Source organism: Mus pahari, chromosome 21 (genome assembly GCF_900095145.1).
Source record: "Mus pahari chromosome 21, PAHARI_EIJ_v1.1, whole genome shotgun sequence".
NCBI lineage: Eukaryota > Metazoa > Chordata > Mammalia > Rodentia > Muridae > Mus > Mus pahari.
The window spans coordinates 43,572,091-43,585,767 of NC_034610.1; the positions used below are offsets into that span (position 1 = coordinate 43,572,091).

At 44.0% G+C, this 13,677-nt stretch overlaps 1 protein-coding gene across 1 annotated transcript in view; it reads left to right on the forward strand.

The window, feature by feature from the left end:
• Map3k5 (mitogen-activated protein kinase kinase kinase 5) overlaps positions 1-13,677 on the forward strand; it is a 197,370-nt gene that overhangs the window by 68,540 nt on the left and 115,153 nt on the right. Inside the window, exons 3-6 of the mRNA XM_021220921.2 lie at positions 5,652-5,675; positions 9,592-9,785; positions 10,945-11,113; positions 12,554-12,660. Of these exons, the coding sequence (XP_021076580.1) occupies positions 5,652-5,675; positions 9,592-9,785; positions 10,945-11,113; positions 12,554-12,660 (494 nt within the window). The remainder of the gene's footprint in view (positions 1-5,651; positions 5,676-9,591; positions 9,786-10,944; positions 11,114-12,553; positions 12,661-13,677) is intronic.

A 13,677-nucleotide genomic window follows, 5' to 3' on the forward strand; every position in this document is an offset into this window, starting at 1 on the left:
TCCCTCCCCTTCCTCTGCAGCCCTGCAGTGCACACTTCTCCCTCCCCTTCCTCTGCAGTGCACACTTCTCCCTGCCCCTCCTCTGTAGTCCTGCAGTGCACACTTCTCCCTCCCCCTCCTCTGCAGCCCTGCAGTGCACACTTCTCCCTCCCCCTCCTCTGCAGCCCTGCAGTGCACACTTCTCCCTCCCCCTCCTCTGTAGTCCTGCAGTGCTTCTCACTTCTCTTAAAGCTTTGCCTTTCTGGAATTTACTTTAAAAATCAGTTATTAAATTTTATTTTTTCGAAGTATAGAACTCTTAGATTACTAATGGATTTCCCCCAGCACTTTAAATATTTCAACTTGGTTGGGGCGGGGGTACAAAACACTCATTTAAAAGTCAGTTAAAATGTGACCCTATAAAATCCTCTTGCAATTAGTGAGCTGGAAGCACAGGCTCCACCCCTTTAAATAGCACTGCCTGTGGCCCCTTCAGATGAATTCTAACATGTTCACCAGCTACTATCTAGAATCAGCAGTTTTAAAATTTGCATTTGGATCTGGTCTGGGTCAAGCTCTATATCCCATATACTTACAATGTCACAGGAAGTACTCCATCCCATACACTTCCTATGCCACAGGAAGCCCTTTATCCCATACACTTACAGTGGATATCACAGAAAGTTCTCTATGACATATACTTATGATGGATGTCATTTTACTTATTTCTTTTTTTTTTTAAGATTTATTTGTTTATTTTATGTGAGTACACTGTAGCTGTCTTTAGACACACCCGAAGAGGGCATCAAATCCTATTAGAGATGGTTGTGAGCTACCATGTGGTTGCTGGGAATTGAACTTAGGACCTCTGGGAGAGCAGCTGGTACTCTTAACCACTGAGCCATCCCTCCAGCCCTCAGAATTACTTTCATCTGAGCTGTAATCATTCCTTCTCAAACTGGGGAAGGAGGCAATTTGGGGGAGGAGCAGAGAGACCATGGGTGTACCAGGGCCTTACAGATATTTTTCTCAAAGGATCTTAAAACGATAGGAAATCAGCAGTGTTGCATCTTGTAAGGCATTAGCTGTAGAGTGAATTAAACAAACTCGCATAACATCCACTCCCACTCCACCTGCCCACCCACTCCATCTAGCCTCTGGTTGCCACTTGTCAAAGGGAAAAGAAAAGGCAGGCTTCACAGGGACTGGAAGGTGCCACACCAGTCACTGTCATCATTTGGAGAGACTCCAGATAGAGGATGTGAATGCAAATACCTTAAAGGGCAGGAAAGGCAGAGCAAACCACCTTGTTCGTTATATTATGGTCCTTCCCGTAGAATCTCATTGTCATGGCAGTTTAATCCGTCATCTTCTTTGGGTCCCTCATCTTTGAAATTACCAGCAATTTCCTATGTCAAGTGTGACTCTCTGTACTGAAAAATCATCACACCTACAACTTTTTAACTATATATATATATATACACACACACACACACACACACACACACACACACACACACACACTATAGAAATGTTCACCAGAATAATTTGGTTTAATTAAGTGTTACTAGAAGAGGTAGTTGGTGGCAGAAGGAAGAAAGCTGGAAATAGCAACACAGTACAATGTGAAGTTGGTGTTAAAAGGCTGTCAGAAGCAGGGCATGGTGGCGCTCGCCTTTAATTCCAGCACTCGGGAGGCAGAGGCAGGCGGATTTCTGAGTTTGAGGCCAGCCTGGTCTACAAAGTGAGTTCCAGAACAGCCAGGGCTATACAGAGAAACCCTGTCTCGAAAAAAAGAAAAAGAAAGAAAGAAAGAAAGAAAGAAAGAAAAGGAAAGGAAAGGAAAGGAAAGGAAAGGAAAGAAAAGAAAAGAAAAGAAAAGAAAAGAAAAGAAAAGAAAAGAAAAGAGAAAAGAAAAGTTGTCAGTGCTGTGGGGCTCAGACGTCACTCATCTCATGAGACCCAACAGAAAGAGTGCACCTGCCAACAGCAGAGTTTTCCCACCAAGAGATGTTTTAAACATGAAAAAAAGTAATAGGGAAAAAGAAGAGGAGGAAGAAGAGGAGGGGAGAAGAGGGGGGAAAGAAGAGGGAACATTGAATGTGTTTTATGATTGCTTTCTAGCTTTGGTGTAATAGAACTTGAGTTTCGAACTAGATTTTTTTTTTTTAAGTGAAGGTTAAACATTTCTCACATTGTGTTATTCCTAACCATGAACAACACAGATGCACCGAGTTCCCAGACCTGATACAAGTCGCTTGCTTTGGTGTGATTAATACCCCACATTGCACATGGCTTTGAGGTAACCACACATTTATGTCACTTCGTTTTAATGTGTGATCTTGTGAGGCAAACAAGTTAGATTCTCACTTTCTGGATCAGATAGAAAAGATTTCCTCGGGGTTAAGAAATTAACCGAGGGGTGTACTATTTAGAGTCCTACGGTCTTTGGCTCATTATGTAGTTCATGGTTTATGACAGTGCTTGCGTGGTGTGAAATGACTGCAGAAGACATGTAAGAGCCGCTCTGCAGGAAGACAGCAGCACATTGGCTCCAGCCCCCAGAGGCTGAAGTGATGTTCCACAGAGCCTCGGCTTATCCGTAGTCCCTATCTATCACTCCTCTCCCCTGCTCCTTCCATTTCTGTGGATGGTGTACCAAACAGAGAAGGGACTCCTGTTTTAGGGAAGTGAGGATGTACCATGGTTCACTCAACCATTTCTAGGTTAAAGTGTTCCCTGCCTCTGCCTTTCAATGTACCATTGCGGCTTGTTCCCTGGACCATCTGTTGACTGACCTTACTTGCCCTCGGGGGTTGGAGGGGAGGTGGCTGGGAATCCATTGCTCAGACTCCAGGAGCTGTGAGAGCACTGCAGCAAACTGGGATACACTGCCACAAGCTCCTTTATTAATCCTCGGGCGGGGTGGGGTGGGGGGGCGGGGCATTATACCCTCCACTCATGCGCCCCATTGGTCCCAAGCAAGCATCTCTCCCAAGCAGCAGTTTCTGATTGGCTGGCATTGTCTGTGTCGTCATTCCTTAGTCTCTCAGGCAGTGTTCAATTGGTTCCTCATGCCAGAGTTGCGGAGTTGCCTTCGTGGCTTCACGCCCCCCCCCCCCGACATTTATGCAGAGATGGCTACCGCCATTCCTCCTACATACCAACGTGTTCCAAAATCTCTCAGCTTGAAGACTCTTGAAGGGGCTAGGAGTGTAGCTCAGGTGGTAGAGTGAGAGCGTGCCCAACATATAAGAAGCACCACACAAACTGGGGGTGGTAGCACGCTCCGCTCCAGGAGTAGAGGCAGGAGGATCAGAAGCTCAAGGTCATCCTTGGCTATATAGTGAATTTGAGACAAGTTTGGGTTACATCAAGATCCTGTCCCAAAAGACAAAGAAACAAACTACACTTGACCAGTAAGTGGTTGCGCAACACGGTTCTCTGTTGCTCAAAGGTTTTCTCCACGAAGGCCCAAAATAACATTCTCTTCTTATTTCTGGGTCAAAATGAACTTTTTTGCTTTAGCTCAGTGATTGTATTGAAGCTTTTTTTTTTTCCCCCAAATACTCCTTTGATTCTCTCTTCTATATATGGCTCGAAGCAAACTGTCTTTCTTGGTTTCCAGAGGTAGCATTTATTGATAGTTTTTGTGAGCCTCTATCTTCCATCTGTCTCTAGGCAGACTACCCACCCACCCCCAGGCATAGCCTTTGCAGTTTCCTCTCTATTGCACAGCTCAGCTTCTGGCCCACCCTTGTAGCTGACCTCCAATTCTATAAGAATAGCAATCTCAGAGAAACCGTAGCTCGCACCATCTGTATCTTTCTTCTGCCTTTTAGTTGTTCATGCTTTTATTGCTGTGATGAAGTGTCTAACAAGAAGCAAATTGGGAGGAAGGACCTTATGTAAGCTTGTGATTTGAGAGGATGACCTATCGATGCTGAAGTTAGTTCATGGTGGTAGGAGTGTGGGGCTGGGAATTCTCACAGCAGCAAATGCAGAGATGGTTAGAAAAATAGATAAGCAGGTAGGTAGGTAGGTAAGGATGATGATGAAGATAGATGTGATGAGGAGGATAGTAGACAGACAGATGGACAGGTAGGTGGGAGGATAGATGCCAGAGAGAAGTAGAGTGGAATGTGGCCCCCGAGACTCACTTTCCAATGATTTACTTCATCCATCTAGTCCCTGTCTCCTAAAGGTTCCATGGCCTCTTGAAACAAGTACACCCTCAATGACCAAGTTTTCAAACACAGGAGCTCATAGGGGCCATTTCACCTCAAACCATAACAGGATGTGTATGTGCCTACATGTTCACACAGACAAATGTCCTTTTAAAAATGTAAAACTGCTTGTTTGTTTGAAACTAAGTCCTAACTCATAGCCAGGATGCCCAGGAACCTGCTGTGTATCTCAGGCTAGCCCAAATGTATGGCACATCTCCTGAATTTGCCTCCTGAGTGCTGGGATTAGAGGCGTGAGCCTGCCTAGCTAGTGCTTTGTGCTCCCCTGTGTCCGTTTAGCATCCGGATGCCAGCCACTCTGCTGGGCTCTGTGTCTCTGCTCTCACCTTGCTGGATCTGGCTGCCCCCCCCCCCCCGACACACACACACACCTCAGCCAGATGGACTTTCCAGAAAGAAGCCACAAGTGCCTTACATTTCCCTGTTTCCATGACAACATACACACCATCTTCCCTAATACGCAGTCTTATTTTCTGTTTTCTAAATCATGATTCCCTCACCGCCAGTGAAGCTGGTGTACCACAGCATTTCTGCATTCTCGCCGCAGCGCCTCTAGTTATTGTAATGTCTGGTGATGATAGGAGTGGTGGTAGATACCTCTTAATCAGAACTTTGGTGTTGAAAGCTGCACATCTCAATCATTTTCATGAGCCCATTCCTTACAATATAGGAAACAGGAATTGTGTCCATGTGGTATATTTATCCCATTACATGTCTCATAGAAAAAAACATCTAAATTACACTCGCCTTTATTGTCAAATGCCCTTATTATCTATGTGTGAGGTTGCCATTGGCCAAGAAACCCTTTATTACCTGCAGCTCCCTAACATGCTGTGCCCTGCTTATTATCTCAGGCTGTGAGAGACCGTGCTTAGGGACATCATCTGCTCTCTCCAGAGTCAGCTTTAGGCACTCTGTTTAGGGATTTGTACGGGCTTGTGTGGTTGTGTGTGCTTGTGTGGTTATGCATGCTTGTGTGGTTGTGCATGCTTGTGTGGTTGTGCATGCTTGTGTGGTTGTGCATGCTTGTGCGGTTGTGCATGCTTGTGCGGTTGTGCATGCTTGTGTGGTTGTGCATGCTTGTGTGGTTGTGCATGCTTGTGTGGTTGTGCATGCTTGTGTGGTTGTGCATGCTTGTGTTGCTTGCATGCTTGTGCAGTTGTGCATGCTTGTGTGGTAGTGCATGCTTGTGTTGTTACTATCGAACTCCACATAACACTTTTGTGTTCTCTTACCCATTTTCCATATGCAGAAACTTAAGTGTGTAATTTTCAGACTGCAAACATTAATGCTTTCACAGTGTTCCTCTGACACCTCTGATTGCTAATGTAAATGTTAACACAAATTTACCTGCGTACAATATTTAGTAAGGCCATGGGGTTTTGTTATAACACTTGCTAAGACTATTGTTCTCTTATTTTTTAGGAAATTATTTGCCAGAAGAATACTGTGAGTATTTGGCTTAACTTTCCAATATTTTTTTTTTTACTTTTTTCTTTTCCATTAATTAATCTGCTATTTTTAAATCTGCACAGATTGTCAATTTTCATTTCTTTTATTCCTTTTTAGGGCTTCTCATATGTCTGTATGAACACAATTATGTTCTCTAACTAACTCATCATAGTGAATATTATAACAATGGAAGATAACACTAATACCTACTTTTTGAATATATAATAATGTTTTAGAAAAAAACTTTCACAGTACATTCAATGTTACAGAACTATAATTGGCAATATCAAGGCATATAACAAAGAAATATATATGTGTATATATATTATCCATATATATGTCAATATCTATGGATATAAGTTCATAGATGTGTACATATATGTATATAGTATTATGTGTCAATATACATGGATATATACATATATGAATATAGTATATAAATATATATAGTATATATTGTCTGTGTTTCAGTTTGTCTATCATGTATCTTCTATTTTGAGGCACTCAGACAAATTCTTAGGTTGTCTTTTTGGTTTTGTTTTTAATAGTGCTGGAGACTGAACTCGTGAGCATGTACTTGTTAGGCAAGTCTTCTACCACTGAGCCAAACCCCCAAGCCCTTTCTCTAAGCCTGAAATCCTTCCTTAAGATCACATTACAGAACGCCAACCCCTCATACAGAATTAAATTAATGTGAAAACCAGAGATACTTAATATTTTAAATGTAAAAAGACTGCATGGAAAATGTTGAACTATTACTGTAGAAATGGGAATGACCCTGTGGGTCAGTGGAATATTTTATCTTGGGAAATAAGGCAGTTTGGTTTAAGAACCCTAAAACAGGTATACATCTACAATTCAGAGTGAGAATAGTATATGACATAAGACCTACATAATTCCACATGAGATGGCAAGATTAACATTATAGTTGGTGGGTTTAAGATTTCACCACAAGGAAGATGCATTGCAGTGTGGATAGTGTGGCCACTATAAACTCTTATCTCTCACATTTCATCAGGAAATGAACACTTCCATTCCATGCTTCAGTGCTGTGTAACACATTTTATTCAGCTGATATTAATTAAATGTGAATGGTATGCTCGGACCTGGGCGTGGTGCCTACCAAGGAGACTCACACTAGTGCTTGAGAATAAAAACAGCGGTGTTTATGGTGTTGTGTGAGATCAAATAGTGGGAAGGCTACAGTACCAGGACAAGTAAACGAAGAATCAAACAGATACAGTCTTAGGAAATTAGGGCACATGACCTGCTGAAGAGATGGTGGCCATCATTATATCAAAGTCCACCGAAGGAGGCGGCATTCCCTAAGCCTGAAGGGCAGGAAGGGTAAGAGGAGCCTCATGCTTTATGATATTGATTTAGGTTCTGCTGCAGTCTGGGGACTGGATGTGACCTGACTTGTGCACGCTTCCTTCAGTGTGTTTGAACGCTGTGACCGTTTCCTTCCAGGTGTTTGACTCCTTCTCCACACGTACTTTTGTTCTTTCTCATAGTTCTTAAGGATTGAAAAGGAAGATCAGCATTATTGATATCTCTGGATATGGTCAAGTATAGGTTTTTAGATTTTGAGCATTAGGATGTTACACATCCATAGACAGGGTGAGGGGGAAGGAGAGAAGAACAGAGAGATAGAGAGACGGAGAGACAGAGAGAGAATATGCATCCAGCTTGGCCAGTGGCTCCAGTCAAAGGATTAAGTTAGGTGGCTGTGCTGCTCTGAGATCTGAGTAGCATCCTAGAAGAACAAGTTCTTTTTCAGTCTTCCTGATTGGCCTCCCTATCACTTTGTGAAGGGCAACTTGATTTGATTGAAAACCGACATCTCCCCCTGTGGAAGTCCTTCTCATACTCTGATGTCAGGTCAGTCTCATTTCTTGCTCACTGCTGACACCCAGGTGCTTCAAAGCACAACATGCTCATAAATAATTAAATCCGGCCATAAAAGCTCATGCTTGCAGCGAGCAACAACATGCTCTATCTACAGAGAAAGCACTGGGCTAGAAGCTTGAATACACCGAGGCCTAAGCTCCATGCCACCTCGCCTGTAAAGTGACACCAACAGCCTCTTCTGTGTGTGTTGTGGTTATGTAAGCACTGAGTGGTGACAGTAAGGCCACGCTTACCTTCTTCCGTGCAAGTACGGAGTTAATGTTTGCTCTTGCCAGTCAGGGCAGAGCAGTAAGAGAGAGCACGCTCTCCCTGTACGCCCGAGGCCGGGACTCCTAGTGCTGTCCAGGAGGCACGTGTCCCGTCTTACTGCTCAGACCTTTGCATATGCTTCACTTTCTGGGTTTCCCTTAGAGGCCCCTGACATTTCATTCAGTTATCTCAAATCAGACCCTGATCTGTGTTTACATTCCCATACACCCCACATCCCTCCCAGTCTTTGGAAGGCAATCTATACTCCTTCCAAGCGAGCGTTCCATTCCAGCCCACTTCAAGTTTCAGTCTCTTCTGTCTTCTCAGAGTTTAGCTGGAGATGGGTGGGGTTCTGGGTGGGGTCTGTTGCCTGCAGTTCTTCAGAGAGCATCCTGCTGACAGTGAGGCTGCAAGGCTGCATTCTTGCTTTCTGGTAATGAAACCATTCCTTTAAAGAGGCCCTACTTGGACCCACCTTCAGCTCCTTCTTCCTGAGCATGCAACTGTTTCTCTGACCCAATTGATTCTCCCTTTGGGTGCTGAACTTGAGCTTATAACGACTTACTGGTTCATGTTGCCTCAACCCCGAGCTGGTTATGCCACATAGCTTTCTGCTTCATTTCCTTAAATCTTGGCTCTTGTTCTTACAGTCTATCCTGTTGTCCACCCAGAATGCCCACATGCACAGCCACTCTTGTTTTGTCTTCTCTGCCCAGGATCCTCTGCTCACTCCACACTGCTCAGGATATGTAGTTGAAAGTCTTTAGCTTGCCTTCTGGTCCCTTCTTTGGGCCCTAACTGCAGTCAGACTTGCTTACCCCGGGGATCTACAGTCTGGTTCCCTTTGTCATCTCCCAACAGTGCTTTTGTTGGCACAAATGTCTCTTCATTGGGCATGATCTGGAAACTGCTAGGTCAGCCAACCCTGGTCTTAGTGAGTCTGGGAGAGGGCACAGGCCGCAGCTAGCAAAAGGCAGGATGCGCAGGGGTCAGGAGCCTGTGGACAGCAGCGTGAGCCTCACCCTCATCGCAGGCTCTCCTGTGGGGCTTCGTGCAGCTGTAGGAGCTCATGTAGGTTGGTGTTAAAGACTGTCTGGGAGCCGGGTAGAGAGAGGATGGCAGGCGGTCAGAGTGGAGGTCAGGGTGTACCAGAGAAGCCAGTGTGGAACAGGAAAACCATTGCGAGACGCAGGCAGGTGTGAGGTGTGGGCACCTCCTTGCTAGCACAGAGGAGGGAGTCGGGCATATCTGAGTCTGTAGAGCCAGAAGGGCAAGGGCTGCCACAGTCTCAGGTTTTAGTGAGTGGTAGACAGTGTAGTGTGGACCTGGAAGGAAGCAGCTCTATTCTGGGCTTGCTCCTGCCTTCCCAAGGAAGCTCTTAAACTCCCAGTGAAACTCCTAAGCTCTCGGGGTTTTGCTCTCCTTTTATTGGGCCAGACTGAATTTCTGATTCCCTGGAGGCTGGAAGTTATGCTTAAATCATTCTTGTTGTAGCACGTATCCTAGTAGCAATGTGTGACAGCACATGCATATTTAACGGCTGATAAAAGATACTTTCTCATGGGCGAGTCCTAATTATACTGAAGTAAACAATTAAGGAAGTTGGAAAATTCTGTTTTCATGGGTCATCAATAAGAAATGAATCTCTTCTGTTTCCCTTTGCACTCAGAATTATTGTTGAAAATAATAACTTTAGTCACTGTAACCCAACCTAGGCAAGCTCCCTACTGTCTGGTACCTCCTGTCTCCATAGGTGTGCACCGGGAACTACACCTTCATCCCCTACATGGTGACACCACACAACAAGGTCTACTGCTGTGACAGCAGCTTCATGAAGGGCCTGACAGAGCTCATGCAGCCTAACTTCGAGCTCCTGCTGGGGCCCATCTGCTTGCCTCTCGTGGACCGTTTTGTTCAGCTTTTGAAGGTGGCGCAAGCAAGTTCCAGGTAACACTTGGTGCCCACAGTGGGCGATTAGCCTACAGTGCTGTCCTGCTTTCTTTAGTTGTGTATCTTGTCGCACATTCCTACTTCAGAGCCAGGGAACAACTTGCAGTACCTTCTGAGTGGGGGAGAAAATGTGTCATTTTTGTTCACAAGTCAAACCTCATTCACTTGGTTTATAAAAATGGCCCCCAATCTCTTAATTGTTTTATAATAATAACAAAGGTATGTATGTATTATGTATGTATATACTTATAAGTATTTATATTCCTTTTACTTATTTTTAAATAAATTTATTTATATAATCTTATTTATAAATATATATGCTTATAAAGAAATACACACACACACACACACACACATACACATGGTCAGTTATGGCTACATCAGGATAAATGTCCAGGAACATTAGTGTAAGGGCCAAAACATGGCAGGATTTGCTAAGAAGATAGTTTAGCTAAGAATAATCCATGGACCAGAGGAATAGCTCAGCAGCCAGCACTTGCTGCCAATCCTGACAGCTTTAGTTCAGGCCCCGAAATTCACATGGTGCAAGGAGAAGAGTGGTTCCTGTAAAGTTGGCCTCAGACCACCGTACCCGAGACTGAGCACACACAGAAGCGCACACACATGCTCGAAGTCAGAAATGTAAAATAGTTTTCTTGATTCCAATAGCTCTGGCTGGCCTGGAACTCCCTATGTGGTCTCAAACTCCTTATGGAGGGGGGCTTTCAGTACTCAGAGATTCATCTGCCTCTGCCTCCTGAGTGCTGGGATCACGAGCATATGTCAACAAGTGTGATTTTATTAAAAGAGAATAATCAGTTGTTTATGGTAGTGGATAATGGTACTGAGCTAGAGAGTTAAGGTTGTAGTAGAGTCAGATCATGGGCCTATCTAAATTATTTGGGATAATTTGCATTCAAACTAGAAGATGAAAAATAAAGTTTCTGCCATATTTTCTGAAATATGGCAGAAATCTAAAAGAAATAAATGGACTCCCAAATTTGTTAATAATGCCAGATATTCAAGGATATTCAGCATATCTTAATGTGCTGGAAACTACTCATGGACAAATGTCATGCCTTTCCTCATAAAAGTACTGTATTTCAGTGAATCGTTTTCTAGTGTTAACTCTTCGAAATGTCTGCTTTTTCACCAGCCAGTACTTCCGGGAATCTATACTCAACGATATCAGGAAAGCTCGGAATCTATACACTGGTAAAGAGTTGGCAGCTGAACTGGCGAGGATCCGGCAGCGGGTAGACAATATTGAAGTTTTGACAGCAGACATCGTTATCAACCTGTTGCTTTCCTACAGAGACATCCAGGTGAGAGGACACTCAGTGACCCTCAGGTACCACGCTGGAGGAGGGAGGGACGCTGGTGTGGAAACGTCAGCTAGGTAAATAAGCGGTTTGTGTTGCTGCAGAGAACTGACTGCTACCTTTCCTCTCTGTGACGTCCTGGCGAACGGAAGGGGCTCGCAGATGGTAACTGTCAGGGCCTGTGATATACACAGATTTACGGTTCCTCAAGAACTGCTCACGTGCTTCGCTCTTGGAGGGCTGATCTCCTCAATGAGCCTTAGGAACACCTGTCAGTCAGCCAGTGAGAACTTTGTTTAGCAAACAGCAGGGATGCTTAGATCTTTCTGGATCTATCTTCCTGAAATTATGCTACTGAAACTGAGGGCCAAGATCAAGATATGTGCAACTGATTCCTTGTAAAGTAGTGGTGGACCCACGGACATACTGCATCACTGTACTGCCAAGTCTTAGGCTTTTTAAGAGTCAGCAAGTAAACTCTCCCTGAGGGCCATGGTGTTAGAGTTGTATCATGAAATCCAGGTAACTCCTGGCTTCGTGTTCCTGTATCCAGCCGCTAGGCTCTGTGTAAAACTTCGTCCATGAGAGAGACTCAGTACATAAAGAACCGTGACAGACAGCAGCCTGAGGCTAGAGGAAACTCACTTACTGTGACATGAAATAGTCTTGCCACTTATAACAGAATTTCAGCCAGTTGCTCCATGACCTTCAAACTTTCAATATCCTTGATGGAAGCCTGCAGATCAGGAGCTACGTGAAAGGAGACAGTCGTGTGTCTGTGGTTCAGTTGTTTTGTCTCTTGGGGTTTTGTCAATACCGTAACTTTATTTTTCATGGCTTAATCCATGTGATAGGAATTTAGGAGAAACACAGCTGTTGCTTCTAGGGTTTTCAAAGGTCTCAACAGAGTATTTTTTTCTGACATAGTACTTTCATTGATTATTTGGGAATTTCACATAATGTACCACAATCATTCACTTGCTAGTCCTCCCAGGTCCATTCCCCCTAACCTTGTGACCTCCCCCCAAAAAATAAGAAGAAAAAGAAAAACATATATACTGTCTATTTTGTGTGGCCCATATAATCATTGGAACATGGCTAACTCTCAGTGGCCAGCCCCTTAAAGAAAACTGAGTCCTTCCCCATCCCCACCCCTACCGGAAGCCATCAGCTGTGAAGAGCCACACTTGAGTATGCCCATCACAACTCTTAACTCTTTCATGGCTTCTTGTCTAGACTTCTCTCTCTCTCTCTCTCTCTCTCTCTCTGTGTGTGTGTGTGTGTGTGTGTGTGTGTGTGTGTGTGTGCGTGCATACATCTTCTGTGTCCCTCAACAATTCTAGCTTTGTGGTTAATCCCTTTCTCAGAGTCAGATGCCAGGCTGCCTTGTTGGATATTTCTCCTCAGGGTTTAATTCTGTTGTGCTATTTGTTTTGTTGAAAGGACTACGACTCCATAGTGAAGCTGGTAGAGACGTTAGAAAAACTTCCAACCTTCGACTTGGCCTCGCACCACCACGTGAAGTTTCATTACGCGTTTGCACTGAACAGGTAAGCTAGCCCGCCCCTCCTGGGATGCTCTGACATGATGACTCAACTCTTACAGTGTCCCCTATAGCTGCCCAGCAGGTCCCAATTAGAATATCGTTGCACTGTTGTCTACCTCAGCCACTGAAGTACTGCAAGCACGACTTCTGGTTTCTCTCTGGTTCTTCTGGAGGGACAGGGTCTCACTGTGTATCCCAGGCTAGCCTGAGCTTTTGATCCTCCTACTTCTGTCTTTTGATGACTGTTATTATTACCAGCCTCTCCCCACCCCCATTCTCCCCTCCCCCCCCCTCGTGTATGTCCTCTTTCTCTCTTTTAGTAAAAGCCTTTCCTGGTATTTGTAGATATAATTTTTTGTAATTTTTTTTCTGTGACAGAGCTTGTGTTTGCTATTTCTATTTTATAACGTTCAATATTTTATCAATATGATACTACTTTTAAGCAAATACAGTTGTCCTTGGGCATTTGTTAAAAATTCGTTCCAAACTCTTTTTAAAGGTACTCAGATCCAAGGATGTTCAAGTCCTTATATAATGATATAGTATTTCATATGACAGTCACACATTCTCTGTATATTTAAAGCAATCTCTAGATAACTATGATATCTAACAGAATATAATACTATGTATATAATACTATGTATATGATACTATGTATATAATACTATGTAGATGGTTTTTTTTCCTGTCTGGGGGGGGGGAAATCTGTGCATGTTCAGTATAGACATTTCTCCAAATATTTTCAATGCATATTTGATGGAACCTGGACTGAGACTTCACAAGGACGTAAGACAACCTCAGTACCATCTGGCCTTCCCATCCTGATTCATTCTAGTGTGAGGATAGTTTTGAGGACACGAATGTTTTTCTCATCCAGAGACAGTTTTCCCAAGGACCGCTGTGAACATGATTAGCTATGACCAGAACTCTGCCGGTGACTCTGTCTGAGTCACTTTTGACAGAACCTGTCTTGGTCCCCACTCTGTCTTCTGCCTACATCCTAGCCCAGCTCCCTGTGCAC